Below are 20,876 nucleotides of genomic sequence, written 5' to 3'. Positions count from 1 at the left end.
GGAAGATTAGTTGAGGAAAAGCTTGAATGCATTATTGGTAACCTCTTGAACACGGAACTTAATTCGTCGAAGGAATCAACCTCGTCCCACCAAGACCCCAATCTTGGCTTCTTCTTTGAAGGCTCTTCCTCATCGTCGTTTATGATGATGACTCCACCAGTACTAGAAGGTATCAACGAGTTAGAATCGAGGTTCTTTCTCTTCTTCGACTCTAGGGTTTCCTCTTCGTCATCGTCGTCTATGATGATGACTGCACAAGTAGAAGGTACGGACGAGTTAGAATCGAGGTTGTTTCTCTTCTTATTTGTAGAAGATGGTGATCGCAAGGATGTCTGGAAAACGAGAGAGAGTTCGTCGTCCGAACGAGAGCACTCTTGTTTCTCTATCGCCATGTTTCGCTTCGAACGAATTATTGAGCCAAAAGAATATGACTGAGAGAAGAAACTTGGAGAGATATAAAACTAGTTGAGACTTCTTATAAGAGATACTAAAGCAAAGTCCTTAATCTGGTGTTTGGTGGTAGAAAACGTATGCGCTACTTAGTTTATATAAAGAAACGCTAGAGGTTGGAAAAAAAAAAAGGAAATAACGCAACCTTAAAAAAGAAAATTAATTTCTCAGATAAGGCAACAAAAAGGAAACTCTTTGATATCGTTTCTTAATATTTTTAATTTAATAATGTTACTACTATCCTAAACTGTTAAATCTATCGCATAATTATTCTTATTTTGATTTTTAATACCAAAAAGCACTATATTAACCAGTATTCTTTTATTCATAATTAACACTAAATCCCAAAAACAAACACTAAATCAGTAAATAAATAAGTCAAACCTATTTTTTATTTGAAGTTATTTGTATCATACACTATGGTTAATGATTAATATTAAACTTGGTTAAATGAAGCTGTTCGACCAAGAAAGATTACATTTAACTTTGTTTTGAAAGATGTACATCTTCTATAAAATGCTACTTCAGACTATTTTCCTAAATGAAACTTGAAAGAAGCATACAATATTCTTGAAGATATGAATCTAGAAACAAAAGTGAATTATTGCATATCTTACTACATTCATAAGGTAAAGAGTCCCTTGGAGTTGGCAAACAAGTGTTTGCGGCTGATAAGCTCCTGTTTTTTGGGGAGACTGTTTAGCAGAGACGGAGGACCGGTGAACTTGGTTTGCATCATTTCCCTCACTTTCACATACCCATCGAGTCTCATCAACTCCAGAAGCTTCCTACAGCTCTGAGAATTGCAAAAAGAGATACATATATAATGTTATCAGAGACCAACCACAGATCATATATATAGAGACACAAGACGAGCATTAATAAGTTTCTGCATATGAAACCGTTGGAGAAGAGGTTTAGGATACAGATGGGTTGTAAATTACCTGAGGATTTAGTACATCCATTAGGTTTATGATCTCGTCCTGCCACAAATGGAATGATTTTGATTAATAATTAATAAAGATTATATAGTTGTGAGGAAAAGGGAGAAGCATTTTTTTTACCTCAGGTATACCGGGATTTTGCATCACGGTACCTAGAACACGGCGAACAAGTCCATCAAAGACGACTTTATTTATGGACCCATCTGCGTTTACCCATGGATATATAGGCACAGGTGATTTTTCACAAGTAGATTCCTTTGTTTCACCTCCGAAACTCATTCCAAATGTAACAGATGGACTTTTCATAGATGCTTCGTGCAAACCGCTTGTTTGAGCCGTTTCAGGAAGGTTAAGAATTGTAACCTTGTGAACGCTGTTACCAGCAACGTGCTCACGCTCGTTCTGTGAAGCAATGCCGATCCTAGAGACATCGTTTGACCTATGTTCCCCAACAGCTTTCTCTAGGTAATTCACTGGTAAAGGCCGTTGAAGATTATCGTCTGAGGTTTTCCCTTCCTCCATTGTCAAGAAGTACTTTGATCGGTAGAAGGAATGGACAACACGGGAATCATCATACCCATTTACCTGGATGTTAACATAATAGAGTCTTGTTTAGAAAGTTCCTTGTTAAAAAAGGATACAAACTGTAAATATTCCGCAGAATATGGAAGTGATTGACAAATAAGAGATGTAAAGAAGAAACCTTCAAAGCTATCCGAAATGTTTGAAGAACATTTACAACACAATCAAAAGTTTCCTCGCCTGCAGATGAACAAGCGGCAGAGGTTAGAAATAACACTGAAGAAACTAGTTAACACATGCGTACAATCCAATTTGCCTGATGCTTTTACCTGGAATATCAATAAGACGTTGAACTTCTTCAATGCTCAGACCATGGTCACCAGCTTTCTGAAGGGCATCGGAAACGGTTTCAAAAACACCAGGAGTGAATACACCCACTTGCTCGCCTGCAGATTTGGCCATAACAACACTAGCATAACTGGCCATCGCTTGCCAGGGAGAATCACCTAGACTGCCTGGTACGACTGTAGCATCTGTAGAGTCGAAAAGTTCCTTCAAATCATCAGATTCACAGCCACTATTTGCTACTACCCGGTTGAAGTGAAGTTCACCAGTGCGAGAGTCATCGTCTTTAAACAACTCTATTGCGTTAGCTGTTGGTAGAGTTACACGGCGAACAGATACTGCTATACCAGGGAAACCCTTTTCCTTTCGGAAGTTGATTTCACCTTCTCCGAGTAGCTTTTGTTTCTTAGCACTATCCGCTTCAGATTCCTCTATCTCATCAGATCTTCGTTTTAAACCTCTTCGATCTCCGGGCTCTCCAACACCTTCTTCGGGCAAGGATACAGATATAGAGAGTTCACCGGAAGAAACCAGTGAAAAGAAATTTAAAACATCGCCACATTGCAAATCCGAAGTAAGAGCGACTCCCCCAGCCATCAGGTCTCTTTCATTTTCGAGAAGCCAACGGGAGAACTTGGCTGCTCTTGTCCCAGTATTAACCGGGAATGGAGACTTTGAAATACTATGCAAGAAGTTCTGCGAAAGCACAAATGGCTGTCCACCACTTCCACCAACCTGGAACGTATTAATAAAAGTAATGACCTTCAGTTTGCTTTGATATAGAATATTAAGAAGAAAACATCAAAGTGAGATTAAGGAAGGTGTTTCTCATCCACCATGTCATCTAAACATCAAGTATGCACGCAATGTGGTTTTGACAGCAAAATCAAACCAACAAAAGGAAGAAAAGATAATACATCAAAGTCAAACATGGAGCTTCACCCGGACACTCATATGCCTCTTCATAAAATCTAGAAGTAGCCATCAATTTTAGTTCTGCAACAGGAAAGTGATAAGTAGTTTACCAGGAACTTCTTGTCTCGAAGGTAGCTATAGGCTGTAAACAGGTCTCTCTCTGAATATCGTCTTAAGGTATCTTCCAGCAGATTTGGCATACCAGGTGCAGTGGGCATGCTCAGAAAGACAAGCTTTAACAGCTCTACAGCAGTAGAAACTGCCAGAGACTTCCTTACTTGTATATTACCATTGCCGTTTCCATCTAAAGGGTTAAAGGTTTGATGAAAACGATAGTGTCCAGATCGTCGAGATGTATCTTTAACTTGATCCACAGAAGGATTTTCAATGTCGTCTGAGCGAATTGCAGGTGGAACAGTTTCACTCCCCTGCAAGTTCATAATTTTAGTTTATCATAAATTGCCCAAAAAGGACGAACCATTGAAATTAAGACCTTCCAGGTGAGGACGAATGAGATGGCAAAAGGCTCCAGTAAATGTAGCAATAACATGAAATATCAAAGTGAGGCGAAGTAATTGTAAGGATGGTGAAAAAGAAAAGAAAAGGAAGTAAAAGTATGCACCTCATCAACTATATCTCTGTTTGACCATTCCCGAGAGCTAGGCTTCGCCCGTTTAGGGGCCACCAGTTTAGCCATCTTCTTGAGCTCAAGAATATCATCAAAGGCTTGACGTATACTATTTTCACTGAAGTCGTCCCATTTTTCATCATCAGAAAAAATATCTTTACCATGCTCAACAAAACCAGAATCCGTTCTGACAAGAACATGTGAACTACTGCTCTCAGGCAAACACTTCTGTTTCGTCTCTAGATGTTTTGCGTAGCGCTCACTGAGTATATTGCAAAGCCTCAAAACCGCCTTCCGAAATTTATCATTCTTCATCAATGTTTGAGTCCGTCGCTTGCAAGCTAAAGGAGGTGCGGGCAGTTCACGAACTTGAGCCCAGTTTACTCCATGAAATTTTGCCCCCAGAGCTGCGCGGTGTCTAACATATTGACTCAACAATTTCCTGACAAGAGAATATTTGTCAGTGGTGTAACCCAATCAGCTATAATACCCTATCTCAGATAGGAAAATGCCTAAAGCATGAATTAATGAACACTCAATCGTATGGAACTCTTAAGGTATTGAGCCCACCAAAACATAAAGTCTCTGAAGAGAGACTCCTAAAACCAACATTACATTGGACATTTGCAATAAGAACACGTTGTTTTTTTTTTTTTTCTACCACTACTCATATAAACACATAGCTATCTATACTACTGAAGTTTCATTGGTGTGTCAAGCTTACCTGTCCGCCTCATCTGTCCATGAAAATCTTTGTGCAGGAGTTGATGCGGTCTTTGAACTTGCATACTGGTTGATTAGAGAAGAACACTGCCCCTCATCTTCAGTAAGATCCCTTATCTCTTCATTTTCTTGTTGATTCATCCGAATGTGGGTTTGGTCTTCTTGTATCGTATTTCGAATATTCTCACTATTTGAGGCATCAATAGCATCTGAATTTAGAACGTTCTGTTCATCTATTATTTTGGATCTGGCACCTTTTCCAGTAGCCTTTACGGGAGTTTCTCTTTTTCTTTTCCCAGAAGATGGAGAAGGGCTATTTTCTACAGCGTGATTTTTATCTTTTGATTTCAGGCGTCTTCCACGCTTCGCATGATAGACATGCATAACCTGAAGTATGCAAACAAAAATATAAGATATCTCACCCAAAAATCAAGAAGAAAAAAAAACAGAGAACATCCAGGTCAGCTTTATTCCTGAACCAGAGATGAGAAAGCTTTAAATAGATCTTTAATTAGATTCAAACTGAAAAACTACAGAATGAAGGTTCCCAGTCGGCATGATTTCTAAGATCAAAAAGACCATAAGAAAACTAGTGGCGAAATTACCACCTGGTCTCACATAACGAAGTGACCATGACATTTTTAACAATTTATACAGCACCGCACAAACATATTTACCTGCTCTAAACTCAGGTTCAGATCCTTGGCGATCTTCTCACACTCTTTGAATGAGAGTTTTTCCTTCTCATCAGTTGCAATACGCTTTAAGAGCATAGCACGCTGTTCTGCTGTCATGACGCAATCTGAGGCCCAAGAACGAAAACGGAAAACCTAGAAGAACTGACAGTTAGAAGCTGTTTTCTAAATACCAGGCAGCTGAAAATTAACATCACATGATAATATAGAAGACAGATATACGCGTAACATGCATATATATTATGATGAGTGTTATAGTTTTTTTTTTGTCCATGAAAAAAATATACAATCAGCTGTTGTATCTATATAATAAGCCATGCTATAGAAGATCAAGCTTATACCTCTTGAACAACAGATCCCGGAAATGCTTGCTTAGCAGCTCTGTGATCAGCAGCGGCATAGCAATACTCTAAAGTTAGCCAATATTCATCTACAGCATCTCTATTTGATAGAATAAAGTCATGCCGAATACGTGGGCGAAGATCAAGAGACATGACACTAGGTGTAGCAGCAACAAACACAGGTTCCTCTATATAAGGCATAAGCTCCATTGCATGTGTCAAATTGGCATACTTCTCTTCAATCTCGTCATGTCTGAATCTATTACTTACCATCTGAATCAACTACAAAACAAAAATAGGCACAAGCAATAGAATTACCTGGTTTTTGAACTGCACACTTTCATGAAATATGTACTTGAGATGCAATTCGGTTATTATTACCTTTAATCGGCGTAAAATATCAATAAGCATTGATAATCTACCAGTCGCAAGAGTATCCATTAGAAGCTTATACTCTTCGCTAGGAAGCTCGGAAAGACGCATACCCTGTTTGCATTTCTTCATCATATCATCAGCTTTCTGAGTAGATCCAACAACTTGTAAAAACAGTTCGAGTGGCATGGCTCTAAAAGCATCTTCAAGTGCAAACAGATTCTCAAATTTATGATCATGTGAAGAAGAAAAGGCATTGTCCCAGCCAGGTAAGGAGCTAAAATAGTCCCAAAGGAAACAATGTAGGAGCTTCACGCGAACCATCTTTGCAAGCACGAACCCGTTGGCTCGCATGGCTCCTGATTTGCTAGCTCGTGCATCCAAATCCACATTACTTTGACCTCTCTGAATGTCATTCAATATCGGAATTGGTTCGTTGTTTTTTCTCTTTGACAAACTCTGGCCACGGAGTCCCAGTTCAAAAGACCTAATCTTATCATGAATAACACCAAATTCTTCTGGAGTCAATCTTTGAACAGATGGATGTAAAACTACCACAGAGCTACGGTTACGACCACAATTAGTTACATTTGGGACACTAACAGCCATGCATTCACAGAGTCCTTCTTGTTGAAGCCTTCTAAGAAGTCTGTCAATGGTTTTTCGATCCACCTTGGTGCTCCTGTCTTTCTCAAGACTGACAAGCCATTTGTGTAGTTCTGCTCTCAAAACAAACTTCTCCTCCTTTGACCAGCCAAGAAAGAAGAAACAATCAGTTAGTTGGAAGGGAGCAGAAGAAAATTATGGAGAAAATATAAAGTGAACAGTGAGTACATTCAAGCGCTCAAGTATCCTCCGCTCTCTTCGAGCGTTTTCAACAGTGATAGGAAGTTGTTGATGCATTTTTGGTTTAGACGGCTTCGGTAGAACGAGATGATTCATTTCAGATAAAGCCAAATCAGCGGATCCCATTGCAGTGTCAACCACCTTATCACCGATCTCATGGAATGATTCTTGCAGGTTACGACATGCAAGCACATTTCTTCCTGTGGCATTAGATGGGGAACAATGGAGGACTCCTGAACTTCTTTCAGAATCAGTTAACCGTCCAGGTGTAGCAACTTGGCCTGAGTTGCATTCAGAATCAGTTAACCTTGGAGGCGTAGCAAAGTCAGCATCAGCCACTGCAAGACTGTGTTTGATGAAAGGCTGAGCCAATCCACCAGTAACATGAGGTGTGCTGGAATCATTAGTCGGTACGTTACTTTCCCTGCTAATAGTTTCAGCTCTATCTGGAAACAAATCAGCAGAATCGGTCCCCGCATTACGAGAAGTCCAAACTCTGTACACTGTAGTCTTTTTGTGGCTTTCTGCCTGTAGATGCATCCCGACTCGTGAACAGATACTATGAAGCCGAGAATAGCTCTTCTTCTTATCAATGCCAAGTCTTTCGCATACCTGGTAAAAGTAACAATTTAAGACTCTTCAAGTATTCAAATTTCTCCAAAAGACTGTAAGCCATCAAATGAATACCTCCGTCACAGCTAAGCCTTTAGATCCTTCAGCATCAACCATATCATAAATTTGATTATCTATTGGAAGTTCCAAAGTTTGTTCTGTTTTTTGAGTACTCCTTCCAAATTTCAGGAATTGCTTTTTCCCACAATAGATAAAATCTTTTTCTGAAAAACTTTTTAGCAAACGGAGGCATCTTTCCACCTACAAAAGGAAAACCCACACGGAAAACAGTATTGAATTCAAACACAGAAATGCTTCATAAAAGGCAAATGGCCAGCATATACAGAGAATGACGGAATGAGATAATATAGCTCACCTTATTGTTCACCACAGCATCAAACTCCTCTACTATATGAGACTCCGTCAATCGGCGACAAACCTGGTGTCATTCAGAATATCATCACTGAACTCGAATTAAGTTCTAAAGATATGTCTATACAATTAAACAAGAAGAAAAAGTTATATATTACACTTCTCCAAGCTCTATGCCTTGAATGTGAACCCAGATAACCAAGGTCTTGCTTAACGTCTGAGACGACTAGAACCTGCACAACAAGAATTTTTTTTATATGGAGCTAGAAAGATCCAGCTTGATTTAAAAAAAAAAAAAAAAAGAGTAGTTGCACTTAACCTTATCATTAGCTTCTTCAAGCTTATCACAAATTGCTTGCATTGCTGGTAGAAAATCTTTTATGAGCGTATCCTCTTTTGTAATCTCAGACTGAGTACTTTTTTCTCCGGGAGCAGTAGGGTCCTCTTTACAGATTTCAAACCTCTGCTGAGAACCCAAAGGCTTGGAGTAACTACTTAAGTAAATCATGTTGGTGCTAACGCATGAGGTGGTTTTGGAATCTCCTTCACCATCAACTTCCTTTGTTCTCACAATCGCAGGTTGCCTAACAATCAAACCTCGAGACTCGAGCTGCTTCACGATATAAAAGAAGTTCCTCCCTTGGATGTTAAACTCTTTAGCAAGTAGATTTTGTGCAACACCGTTGGATCTGCAATTACAATTCAAAGCTCTCAATAGAGTAACTAAACTGAATTTGAAGAACCAAAAAAAGCTTACCGAGCAACAGCTAGCCGCTCGAGAACGCGTCGTTGAACGGCTGAGATAGTCGTGTTATTGGACTGAGCGTCGTACAAGCCTACGAAGTTACCTCGGAGCTTCTCATTCGCGATGATCCTCAAATCGAGTCTATGAGCATCTTCCAGCAGTTGAATCGAAGGATCTGATGATCCGTAGACAGTGTTCTTCGCCTTGAACTGGAGCTGAGGGATTGAGAGCAGGTTTCTCCAGACATGTGACTTGACGGAAGGAGATAGAGGAGGAGGAGAGAGCCGTGACCAGAGGGAAACCAGAGGGATCCCTGTGTTTCCCTCACAACAGATTTCCTCCAGTGCGGTGCATACAATCGAGTCCATTCCACGGTGAGGTAGGTCAACGGGAAACTCTTCCCTTACGAAAATTTCTCGCCGGTGAGGTTTTTGGGAAGTTACGCGACGATGACGGGGTCAGAGGAGGGTCGCGAGAAAGAGAGTTTGAGTTCTTGGTCACGGGATCGATCCCATTGAGCTGCGAACAATAACTTAATTAGGAGGTTATTATCAATTAGGGGTGTGACTTGTGAGAGAGATAGGGAAAATCAAAATGACGATAATGCACCTATTCAATAAATTGATTTCACCCATTCATTCTCCCTTCAAACTACGTGTTGTTTATTTTAGGCCTTCACATTCAGGGTCCCAATCGGGTTTTAGATTAGTTCAATCAGGTTTCGATTTTTCGGATTTATCAAAATCAGTCTCATTCGGATTATATGAATATTTGGTTCTGGACCGGTTCGGGTTCTATCGGGTTTGGATCGGGTTAGTAAATCTTCAAAGAACCGGTACAACCCGATGTACTTTCGGGTTCGGGTCTCAATCGTTCTGCGGTTTAAATGTACATGATTTATATCTATTTTGTAACTTTAAAAACAGTTTCAAAAAGTATTTTTAAATTACAAAAAGAAAATTTGAAAAAAAAAAAATTTCAAAAAAAAAATTTCAAAAAAAAAATTATAAAAATTTCGAATCTGAAAACATATAATCTGAAACTATAAAAAAAATTTATTTTTTATTTTTTTATTTTTATTTTAATTATTTTTATTTATTTTTGTTTGTTTATTTAATTTTAAACCAAGGGTATTAGGGATATTTTACCCTTTAATGAATGTCATTTTTGTGACTTTCTCCTTCTAGTGCTATTTTTGAGACATAAACTTCAAAAGGTGTTATTATTGACAATTGCCCTTTTAAAATACTTGATTTGTACATATTTTGTAATCAAAACATAAATAAAATCGGTTCAAAAAAAGAAAGGAACATCAAATGTGTTCATTCAAAATCAAGTGAAAGGTAAACATAGTTATTGATTAAAAAAAACTAAATAAATGAAAGCATAAAAAGAAAACTAAGTTCTCATGAAATGAAAAACATTATTCAATGAAAACAAAACCAAAATCTAAAAACTTCAACTTTCAACTGCCACCTTCAACCATCAATCTTCATATAATAGATAATTATTTTAGATGTTCAATATATTTTGAATACATATTAGGAATTGAGATCATGTTATAGAAATTTTGAATGTTTCGGATTCTATCGGGTATCCATTTAGGTTCGGTTCGGATAATACCCATAATCCGAAATACCATAAAACAAGATCCATTCGGTATTTATGCCGGGTTTGGATTTGTTTTTATCGGATCGGGTTTGGTTTGGATTTTGGGTTCCCCTAGTTTATTTACCCTCAACTGCACACTAGGCCTGGGACGGATCGGCTATCCAGACGATTTTAAGGTATCTGGATCAGGATCCTTATCCGGCGGATCCATAAGTTTACTATCCTTATCCAGATCCGGATTTGGATCCTTAAAATAAATAAAAAATAATATTAATATATATAAAATATAAACAATAATTTAAAAATAAAAATATATCTAATGTTTTTAATTATTTCTATGTATAATATTATAAAATTTATATAAGATTTATATATACTATTATAAAAATGAAATATGTTAAATAAAATTAATTTTTATATATAGATATTACTATTTTTGAAATAGTTATTAATAAGACTTACGGATCCGGATATCCAGACTAAAAAGTTAAAATATCCGGATCCAGATCCGGCTTTGACGGATCAATATTTTATTATCCGGATCCAGATTCGGTCCCTCCGGATATTCAAATTTTTGGATCGGATCGAAACTCGGATTGAATTCCCAGGCCTACCGCACAGTGTTCTTGAATAAAAGTAATTTGTATTCGGTGGAAACGGCATTAACTATGGTGCAGTGGTGCCACTGTCAACATTCCGACCACAAATATTGTAGAACGGTTTAACTGTGGTTTGTGCATGAAAAACGCGTTGTGCAAAACAATTATGATTTTATCTAAAACAAACTGTTTAAAACAATATATGAATGGTAACATATATAATAAATAATGTACGACAAATGTTTGAATGGTGATATTTATTTTAATTGAGTGTTTTGAACCCGTCTAGTAACCGATAATTTTTCAAATCTGTTCGCATCAGTTTTTCTGTTTTTTAATAAAATTCAAAAGATTATTGAATCACATACGGTTCCAATTTGGTTTTGGTTTAAACTAGCATGGCCATTCAAGTTAGGTTTGGATTGGGTTTTTTGGGTCTTGGTCCTTCCAATCCTAAATATTGGGATCTAAATAAGTATTTGGAAATTTTTGGTTTAGACTTGAATCGGTTTTCTTCGGGTCTGGATCATAACAGATTTTTTAATTAAAATAAATGTAAAATATTTGTAATTTTCGAATACATTTCGTGTATGGTCAGTTCTGATATTTAAAATCGAAAAGATTCAAAGTATCTGAACCATCAAAGTTTTAATTAAATATATTTCAAAATAATCACATGATCATATGAAATTGAAATTGACAAATTTGTATATGATTTATGAGTGTAATATTAAACTAACAAAAAATGATTAATAACACTCAAACCAAACCTTATAAACTACTGTAAAGTGCGTTTTACTAAATTTCTTAGCATTTTAAACCACATGTGTTTTGAATTTGACATTTATAATATTTAGTCAATAAATAAAAACTATTAACTTATCACCATGTGAATGGTGACTTCATCATATCCCACATCATCTCCCGCAATCTCATGCATTGAACATTTATAGCCTTAATAATATTGTTACTTATTAATTTTTGATATAGTAGTTAAACAATAAATTACTATATATCTATATATATAAAAAATTGTTGGTCTCACTCCTAGCCTATTCACGTGGAAACTCACTTTCTATAGCAGTGACACGTGTTGGCGTATTGAACGTATCGTACCACTTAATCGGGTGTCTGATGGGCTTTGATCCGTGTGCTTATGTGTTTGGTTTCAATTAAATATGTCTGGGCTTTCATTAAATAAAAAGTGGCTCATATCTTCAGTGAATGAGGTGTATGTGGTGCTCTCCTTTTATGGTTTTTGATAATTTTGAATCCAAAATTGGTTGGTTAATTGTGGTTTACTATATTTTAAGTTCTTAAGAATACGTTTGTGGTTCTCTTGATTATCATTTGTATGAATATTGGGTCAACATGATTGCATTTCGTTACGGTAAATGCTAGGCTAGAAATAAATATAAAAACCGAGTAAAATAGTGAAAGTATAAATCTAATTCTTTATATTCTAAATTAACACTTAAATATATAACTATAAAATTCTGTTTCAAATATTTTAATTCGTTAAGGTCGTTGCATAGGTGTAAAGCAGATATCTTTGATGCATATGTAATCTATGTCTTTGTTTACTATTACATAAATAGTTTAGTTTTATTTTTTTTCTATTAGTTTCTTAATTTTTATAGTTTTGATTGAATATTTTGTAGTTTTTTGTAAATGAATAAAATTATTTAATTTATTTGTGCTAAGTTTAAGTGATTTAATTTAGTAAATTATTTTCTTTATTATTTTCTTTATATATATATATATTACTTTATTATACATTGTATTGTATTTATCATTATATTTAAAATATGTTTTTTTGAAGAGTTTCAGTATTTATAATATTTTGTTTAATTTATTTATATAGATGAGAAAAAAAAATTATTGTAGCATGAAATTTATGATATTGTAAAATGGGTATTGTAAACAATAAATGGGTAACACCATTCACAAATGATAAAAAAAAAATAACTAAAGGTTAATTTTCTTTTATGATTTGCGTAACATTTTGTATGATTCATGTAGTTAATTCTAAATGCTATTAATTAATTTATTCATGTGCTCCAATGAATACAATTTTCATAAGAAATGGTCTTTGATTCATTCATTCAAAACAACCTTGAAGAAAAATCTAGTAGCCTATTCATATACTTAATGGTCAAGCTCTCATGACTGAATTTATTTAAAGTTCATGAAAATAACCATGACCTTTTATCTATACATTGAACAACAAATAATAGTGACAAAAGGGATTAGAGGGTGCAAGTGAGCCTGATGGACAAATATATAATTAGTGTGAGAGGTTCAAACCATGTAACCATAAACTGATTGTATAATTCTTCAAAAATCTGAGACAGTCTATGTATAATCTTCTGAACTTAAATACTATCATACATGCACCATTGAGAATCTAAAGACCATGATTTTGTTGCTTTTCATGATCGTAACTAACACACTATTATTTGAGCATCTTACTTACTGAGGAAGCATTGACCAGCACCGGTTTCATAGTCAAACTCTGCAAACACATAAACCTGAGCATCAAGTTTAGAACGCTTCTACCGCCGCCACCATCAGCTCTAGTCCAGAGAGGTTCGTTTGTGTTAAAAAAAGCCTAAGCAGTTCTTCCATCGCAGTCAAAGCAATGTCGTTCATAAGAGGCTTGTCCATGTCTGATATAGTAACGAAATTATTAGGCTGAGGATGCATAGAACTACCTGGAAGAAGATCAAAATCCAGTGAAGCACCAGTCATGGACAGATCCAACGGTGAGATGTGCATTGGGTGTAGCGTTGAGAGAAGGGAGGAGATTGGTCTTCCCATGTACTTTCATGCAACCGTTGACATACTTTCAAGCTGTGCAATAAAGATCAGATTCAGAAATGAGGAGGGCGCTTGAATGATTAAACCATAATCGATAAACAAAACCTCGTCTCTAAGATGTGCATTTCAATCCGGAGCTTATGCTCATCGAAGTAAGGATCTTCACTAACGGGAGGACCTCCACAGTTAAGGCATATAACATGCTTGAGTGTTTCTCTAATGGCTATGTTCTCACATCGAATCTTGTCGTTCTCTGCCTTTAGTGCATTGTTATCTGCTCTCTCATGTTGTGCCTACTATCTTATTCAGACAACATTTTAAACACACAAAAGGGAGAGAGATTAAGACACATAACCTTAAGCTGAGTTCTTCTGTTCTGGAACAGAACTTGATTTGTCTTGGAGCCAAACCCAATTCTCTGCTAAGTTGGTTCCTCTGCTTATCATCTGGATGAGGACATTCCTTGAAACTCCTGCAAGAGATTCAAACCATTATAAGAGTGTCTGAATCAAAAAAAAAAAAAAAAAAGAGAGAAGAAAATACGATTCAAGTCGTTGAATCTGTTGAGCGGTGTGACGATGGTAACGTTTCTTCTTCCTATCAGTTTCAGTGCCGTCATGATATTGGCTACCACCACCACCGTCTCCTCCACTAACCTTTTCAAAACACCCTAGTCGGTGTCAATCCATATAAAAAAAATTATATTGAAAAATTTCTATTGCTATTGGAATGTGAAGATGATTTTCAAGGGATGAGGCTTACTTTTTTACAAGTGGAGATTTACTGATTGATGAGGGATAAGAGTCACTGAATGAGCTATCGTGGTTCAGTGGGTCGAAATAGCCAAGACTTCGTTAATGACATGAATCAATGCAAGTTTTAACGCCTAAGAGAAGATGAATCGAAAAACAAACAACGCTAAACGACATAGACATACAATTACTGATGAAGATTCATAGCTGTGAGATTTTCAAAACCTTCACTGACGTTAAACCTAAACAGAAGTCAGTGAAGATCTAATCAGGAACACTTGGTAATAAAAATTCAACTTAACGGAAATGTAAAAAAATATAACTAAAAAAATTTCAAGCTATGAAATCAAATGGAGGATCAGAACAAACCTGTGGGCATATCCACTCCATGAGTTCAATACCGCGTCTGACGTTCCCGGCCTCCCAAAAACGGAGCAATCACACTTGAACGGTGGAGGAGCATTATCCCGTCTTCAAATCAGAAAGAAATACTGTTTCTTTAGCCATTTTGATGAAAATAAGATTACTGGTTTGTCTCAACAGAATGAGGATATGGTTCTCATGGTACTATGGTAGGAAAGCTTACCCTTTTATAGTCGCAGTTCCACCTCTTTGCATGTGTGAAGATCGCATTGAATGCTTTAATAAGTAAGTTTTCTGGTCACAGGTAATAGGAGGAGCATGTCGATAAAGATACCGAACTTTGACGGTGGTGTTACAACGTCCTGCCTTCAACGCCGCAAGCAGATGGGAAAAGGTTGCCATTCCGGGTCAATCGGTTTGCGAAGATCCCAATGATTTAGAAGAAAGTAATGATCTTCCCATCTCTAACAACATATTATCAGCAATTTAAAATCAGCAAACACAACAAATGAATTAGCCATTGTACTAAAGGAAGTTTTTCTAGTATTAGGAATGGTGAGGATGTTGTTCAAGGCATAAGGTCTAAACCTTTATATAGCAAGATTCCACTGACTGTGAGGGAGATAAGGAGCAATGAATGAGTAATCTCCCAAGTAGGGGCGGATGTAGCCAAGTGGATTAAGGTCCAAAGAGTTAACAAAGATGTTAATGGCGATGATTCACCTCATCCCGTAACGAATCAGAGGAGATGAATCGCAACCGTAACTACAGGAACGGCAATCGACACAAAGTATCCAAACGAATATTTGTCTCGGACAACACTCTAGAACCTCCATGGTAGCCTGACGTAAGCAGATACGTGAACCCTAGAATCTGCAGTGGAGACTATCGAAGAAAAATGAAAATTGAGATATATTTTTGTCTTTTATGTGAAGCCCAACTATTTAGATTAATATTTTCTTTATGTTATGTGAAGCCCAATTAATATTATTTGTAGGTCACAAAGCAACAACTCATTAAAAGCCCATAAAAGAAGAAGAAGAAACATTATCGTTATGGCCCAAGAACTAAACGAAAGAAAGAAAACGCGAAAATAACTGGCTACGTGTCAGCTTCTGATGCTCTGAGTTTATGACATAGAATTCCATGTGGCATGCTTAAGAAGGAGAGAAACATATTTTTATATAGATAGATATAGATATTGCTTTATTTATATATCTCTGATTTTCAAAATTTTATTTTAATGGGCCAAAATCTTCTTTTCGCTTGAGGCTTAGAATTTTTGTATTTCTCTCTATAAACAAAAAAAAATTCTTCACAAATATTATAACTAGCTAGACCATTAAGGAGGCGACTGGTTTTCCTGCTACCACCCGCAAATGCAGCTTTTGCAGTTGGTAGCGGTTGTCGGCGGTTTGCAACAATCACTCAAATCGCTATAAACCGCTTCAAACCGCTCTGAATCTCATAAATTCAAAAGCGGGCTCCAGCTAGCGTTTGCGGTTGCGGGCGATTGCGGGAGGGTAAAATTTTTTTCTTTTTTTTAAAACAATATATATACAAAAGTAAAAATATTTAATAAAAAATTTAAAATTAAAATTATGAAAATATTAAAATATATCTATTATATTTTAGTTAATATTATAAAATTTTATAATAAAAACAATTTCAATAAATTTTCAAAAATTAAAATTATAACTTTCTAAATATAAATTTATATTTATTATAATTTTATGATTTTTGATATTTTTATAATTATATTAAATGTAAATATTGTTAATTTATTATTTGACTGTTACCGCATTTGGTTGTTAATCAGTCATAAGTCACCCGCAAACGCACCAATTTTTAACCGTAGTACCAGTCATACAAATCTCTTAAAATCGCTAAAAACCGCAACCGCCCGCATCAACAAACTCCCGCAACCGCAGTCGCAACCCCTGCGTTTGAACCAGTATCGTAGACTTTTAAGATATATTTAAAACAACAACACAAACTCTAGGCATTAGCACCATGTCAAGTAAAAAACACATGTAAACTTTTATAGTTCTTTTATATATATATATATATATATATCCTATATAGAGTATGCTTCTGCTTGAGCTATTTAAAAGAAGTTTACCCCGGAAAAAGAAAAAGAAAAAAAACTCTTGACAATATTAAACGAGTTATGCCTCGGTAGGTTCATCAACCAATAATATTTTGTTATTCCATATTCATTATTTTCTTAAAAAGAAAATAAAATATTTTCAATTTATATTATATTTTTAAATAAAATAAATAAAAAATAGTATTAGTTGCAAAAAAACATTTTTTATAAATATTTTTAATGCTGTGAGAAAAACACTAAACCCTAAATCTTAAACCCCAAAGGGTTTATTGTTTAGCTTAGTATTTAGAGTTTAGTGTTTTTCAGACGGCGTTAAAAATATTTTTTTAAAAATTCTTTTTTTAGAAGCTACCAATATTTTTTATTTATTTTTATCCAATGGTTTAGGGGTTAGAATTAAAGGTTTAGGATTTTAAGATTTAATGTTTAGTGTTTTTGATTTATGGTTTAAGATTTATCCAAGAGTTTAGGTTTACCTAAGGGTTTAGGATTTATGGTTTAGTGTTTTGTTGACGGCGTTAATTTTTTTTTTTAAGTCTTTTTTTTTTGCAGTTATTATTATTATTTATTTATTTTTATTTATTTATTTTAAAATTAATATAATATAACTTGAAAATATATTTTTTAAAAGATATTGAATATGAAATAATAAATTCTTATTGGTGGTGTGAATAACTCATAAAACAGTTAGAAAATTTGAACAATCCTGTTTGGGCTTCGTATACCAAACAGAGACTAATGTTAAAGCCCATTTGGATCCCATAACTGACGGGTCATACCTTCTAGTCTTCTACGCTCGGAGGCCGCCGCGTCTTCAATGGTAAGTTGGTAACCGAAATTTCCATCTTCCAATCCACGCTTTCCAGATGCTTTCGACTCCACGAGAAACGTCATTCATGACGTCACATCTCAAGAAGCAGAACGTGTGTGTTTCAGACAACGGGGAACATTCGGTCTTAACCATTAATAAAGCATATATTTATTCTTATTAAATAGTTTCAGATCTCAAAAGCTTAACCTGGTCAAACGCATGGCAACGGATCTCATGCGATTTTTCGTTTCTCTTTTCTGACTTTCTAATTTATTTTAACCCTACCAATTTGAAATCTTCCCCGGCAAGGCAAGGCAAGGCGAGAAATCAAACCAGTATTTAAAAACTGCGTAACTTTTCTTTTATAATAAGTTGCCACCAACTACCACAGAATCAAGAGAGAGAAGAAGAAAAACAAATCCGTCGGTCCTAAAATCTCAAAACGTCGGCGTTTCTTGAAACTTGTCCGATGCAGAGCCCGACTCTGGATTTTAACAGACTTGAGGTTTTGTCATTGCTTGGGCGTGGCGCGAAAGGGGTTGTGTTCTTGGTTAAAGACAAGGAAGATGATAAACAGCTTGCTTTGAAGGTTATACTTAGAGAAGCGATCGAGAAAAAGAAGAAGGCCACAAAGAAGGATGAGTACAGGCGCGTGAGTTTCGAACAAGAAGTATTGAGCAGATTCGATCATCCTCTCTTCCCTTCTCTTCACGGTGTAATATCAACAGATAAAGTAATCGGTTATGCGATCGATTATTGTCCTGGAAAAAACCTCAACTCCCTGAGGATTATGCAATCGGAAAGCATGTTCTCCGACGAGATCATCAGGTAATTATTAGTTATCACTGATCAAATTAAATGTAATCAATCTTTTTCGTTGCTAAATTTGCCGGTTTGATTTCAGATTCTACGCGGCGGAGCTTGTACTCGCGTTCGAATATTTGCATAATCAAGGAATCGTTTACAGAGATCTAAAGCCAGATAACGTGATGATCCAAGACAATGGACATTTAATGCTCGTGGACTTCGATCTCTCAACGAATCTCCCTCCGAGAACGCCGTCACCGTCACCGTCCACGGAAACAACTCCGTCGCCTGGTAGGAGGAAGAAACGTCTCTTCCGATTCGCTAGTTTCTGCAGCTCGGGAATCTCCTCGGAGGAAGAATCGAATTCGATGCGCTTATCATCATCGTCGTCGACACTGGCCGTGTCAGATTCTTCAGGAGAGAAGTCGAACTCCTTCGTCGGAACGGAGGAGTACGTCGCGCCGGAGGTTATCACCGGAGGAGGTCACGATTTCGCCGTCGATTGGTGGTCGTTAGGTGTGGTTCTGTACGAGATGCTTTATGGGACGACGCCGTTTAGGGGATCGAACCGGAAAGAGACGTTTTTCCGGATTTTATCTAAACCGCCGAATCTTGTGGGTGAAACGACGTCGTTGCGGGATCTGATTAGAAGGTTGTTGGAGAAAGATCCTAGCCGTAGGATTAGCGTTGAAGAAATCAAGGGTCATGAATTCTTCAGAGGGGTAGATTGGGAGAAAGTGTTATTAGTTTCTAGACCGCCGTATATTCCGGCGCTTGATGATGGAGGTGATCAGGGTAAAGATGGAAATACGAAAATGGATGTGGAGAATATTGTCCAAGAGATTTTTGCTGCCCGAGATGAACGTGAGAAACAGAAGGATGATAATAGTAATGCTGATATGAAGATTAAAGGTGGAGAATGGGTGAAGGGGTTGAATAACAATAACGATTTGGAAAGTGATAATAATTTTTTGGTATTTTAATTTAATTTTTTTTCCAGTTTTAACACTGAGGAGAATGTTTATGTTATGAGGATAATCAACTATTATGTGATTTAGACTTAATTAGTACTAGGCGATTCTTCAGAAATTATATACGGATATAAATATTTAAATAGTCAAATGATTATTATTTGTTTTCATTTACTGATAAGTTCTAAATACTTTTTTCATGTATAATTAAATATATTATGTTTCAATCTTAATTAAATATATGATCTCTAAATAATTAAGAAAGATTCAAATTTTCCAGTATATTAGGATATTATTCTCAGTTGAGCTAACATTTATTTTGGTTCTAATTAGATTAAAATTAAATTATTTTAATTGAATTTGGTACATTTAGTTCTCTTAGATTTGTATAAAAAATTTATGAAATTTTGTATACTTTGATATACATTGATTTTACAAAAAAAAAACAATTGTTTATGCGATTGGAATTGTAATAGTAATAAATATATAAAAACAAGATATGAGCTCGTTACGTTGCAACGAGTTTTGTTTGATTTTTAATTTAATAAAAATATAAAATAATAAATCTTTTATTATAGTTTTATGATTGTTTTTTGCATATGTCGTTTGAGATTTATTTTATAATTAAAATCCGTTTTCACACATAAGTTTAAGTTAATATTTGTATTTTATAATCATGGTGTATAGATGAATTGTTATAAACTTTGTACTTAGAATTAGAGACAATACTATACGACTATACCTAAATGTTTAAACTAAACACAACTGTAATAAAAAATTGAATAAGGAACTGAAATCAAATTCACCAATCGAGTCAATGACAACATTATACATGTTCTTATGTACTAATTTAATGTTTTATTAAATATGTCTTTAAAATTTTATTTTGTTAGTTTTTTTTAAAAAAAAGGAAAACATTCTATTTTATAAATCGTCTTTTTATTTACAATTAAAATAATAATAAAATAATATTAAATACTCTTTTACAATTCTGTTTATGATTTTAAAAAAGGAAAATTATTGTCATATAACCTATTACAATTATCTTCTCATTAGAATTTCATAAAAAAATAAATTGCTATCAAATAATTATTTTTAGTTATTAACAAATAATTTTAAAATTACTATTATACAAATCGTATCAATACTAATTTTACACTTCTTTTGTTAATTAATTTTTTTAGTATCATGTTCATCATCAAATACTCTCTTTAAAATATTATCAAATAAATTTTCACAATTCTCTTTTAGTTATGACTTAAGAATATGATACAAATTTCTTTTGTTTAGGATTTGTTTTATAAAAAAAGGAAAACAACTATCAAATATTCTTTTACAGCTATTTTTAGGATTTTAGAAAAGGAAATTAATATGACATAATATTTTACAATTATATTTTGTCTAGGATTTTAAAAACTAAAATTTCTATCAAATAATTATTTCCAGTTACTATTAACTATTTTTAAAAGTTGCCATTTTCAAAAATATTAGTATTTTTACAATTTTTCTTGTTGATTAAATA

The 20,876-nt window shown here is 35.1% G+C and overlaps 2 protein-coding genes and 1 long non-coding RNA gene across 4 annotated transcripts; 1 reads left to right on the top strand and 2 right to left on the bottom strand.

Annotated features, from left to right (window-relative positions):
• Positions 1 to 868: 868 nt before the first annotated feature.
• Positions 869 to 9,273, bottom strand: LOC103828562. Its single transcript, XM_009104170.3, has 17 exons — positions 8,523 to 9,273; positions 8,085 to 8,454; positions 7,924 to 7,998; positions 7,770 to 7,832; positions 7,469 to 7,654; positions 6,770 to 7,393; positions 5,945 to 6,679; positions 5,564 to 5,845; positions 5,205 to 5,357; positions 4,529 to 4,914; positions 3,799 to 4,246; positions 3,287 to 3,604; positions 2,246 to 2,996; positions 2,098 to 2,156; positions 1,515 to 1,979; positions 1,395 to 1,433; positions 869 to 1,246 (listed from the first exon to the last, which is right to left on the bottom strand). The coding sequence occupies exons 1-17, from the start codon at positions 8,876 to 8,878 to the stop codon at positions 1,073 to 1,075; spliced, it is 5,484 nt and encodes a 1,827-aa protein (XP_009102418.1). The 5' UTR covers positions 8,879 to 9,273; the 3' UTR covers positions 869 to 1,072.
• A 3,710-nt stretch (positions 9,274 to 12,983) lies between these two features.
• Positions 12,984 to 15,994, bottom strand: LOC108869089. 2 transcript variants are annotated; one of them, XR_004449627.1, is made up of 3 exons: positions 13,896 to 15,994; positions 13,646 to 13,833; positions 12,984 to 13,573 (listed from the first exon to the last, which is right to left on the bottom strand). It is a non-coding gene; the product is annotated as an uncharacterized LOC108869089 (long non-coding RNA). The 2 variants fall into 2 exon arrangements; XR_004449626.1 differs by having other exon boundaries at positions 13,646 to 15,994.
• Positions 15,995 to 17,163: 1,169 nt separating this feature from the next.
• Positions 17,164 to 19,587, top strand: LOC103828561 (serine/threonine-protein kinase OXI1). Its single transcript, XM_009104168.3, has 2 exons — positions 17,164 to 18,404; positions 18,481 to 19,587. Exons 1-2 carry the CDS (start codon positions 18,046 to 18,048, stop codon positions 19,364 to 19,366), a joined length of 1,245 nt encoding a protein of 414 aa, XP_009102416.1. The 5' UTR covers positions 17,164 to 18,045; the 3' UTR covers positions 19,367 to 19,587.
• Positions 19,588 to 20,876: the final 1,289 nt, after the last annotated feature.

Source organism: Brassica rapa, chromosome A07 (genome assembly GCF_000309985.2).
Source record: "Brassica rapa cultivar Chiifu-401-42 chromosome A07, CAAS_Brap_v3.01, whole genome shotgun sequence".
Lineage (NCBI taxonomy): Eukaryota > Viridiplantae > Streptophyta > Magnoliopsida > Brassicales > Brassicaceae > Brassica > Brassica rapa.
This window is presented reverse-complemented; position numbering and strand designations above follow the sequence as displayed.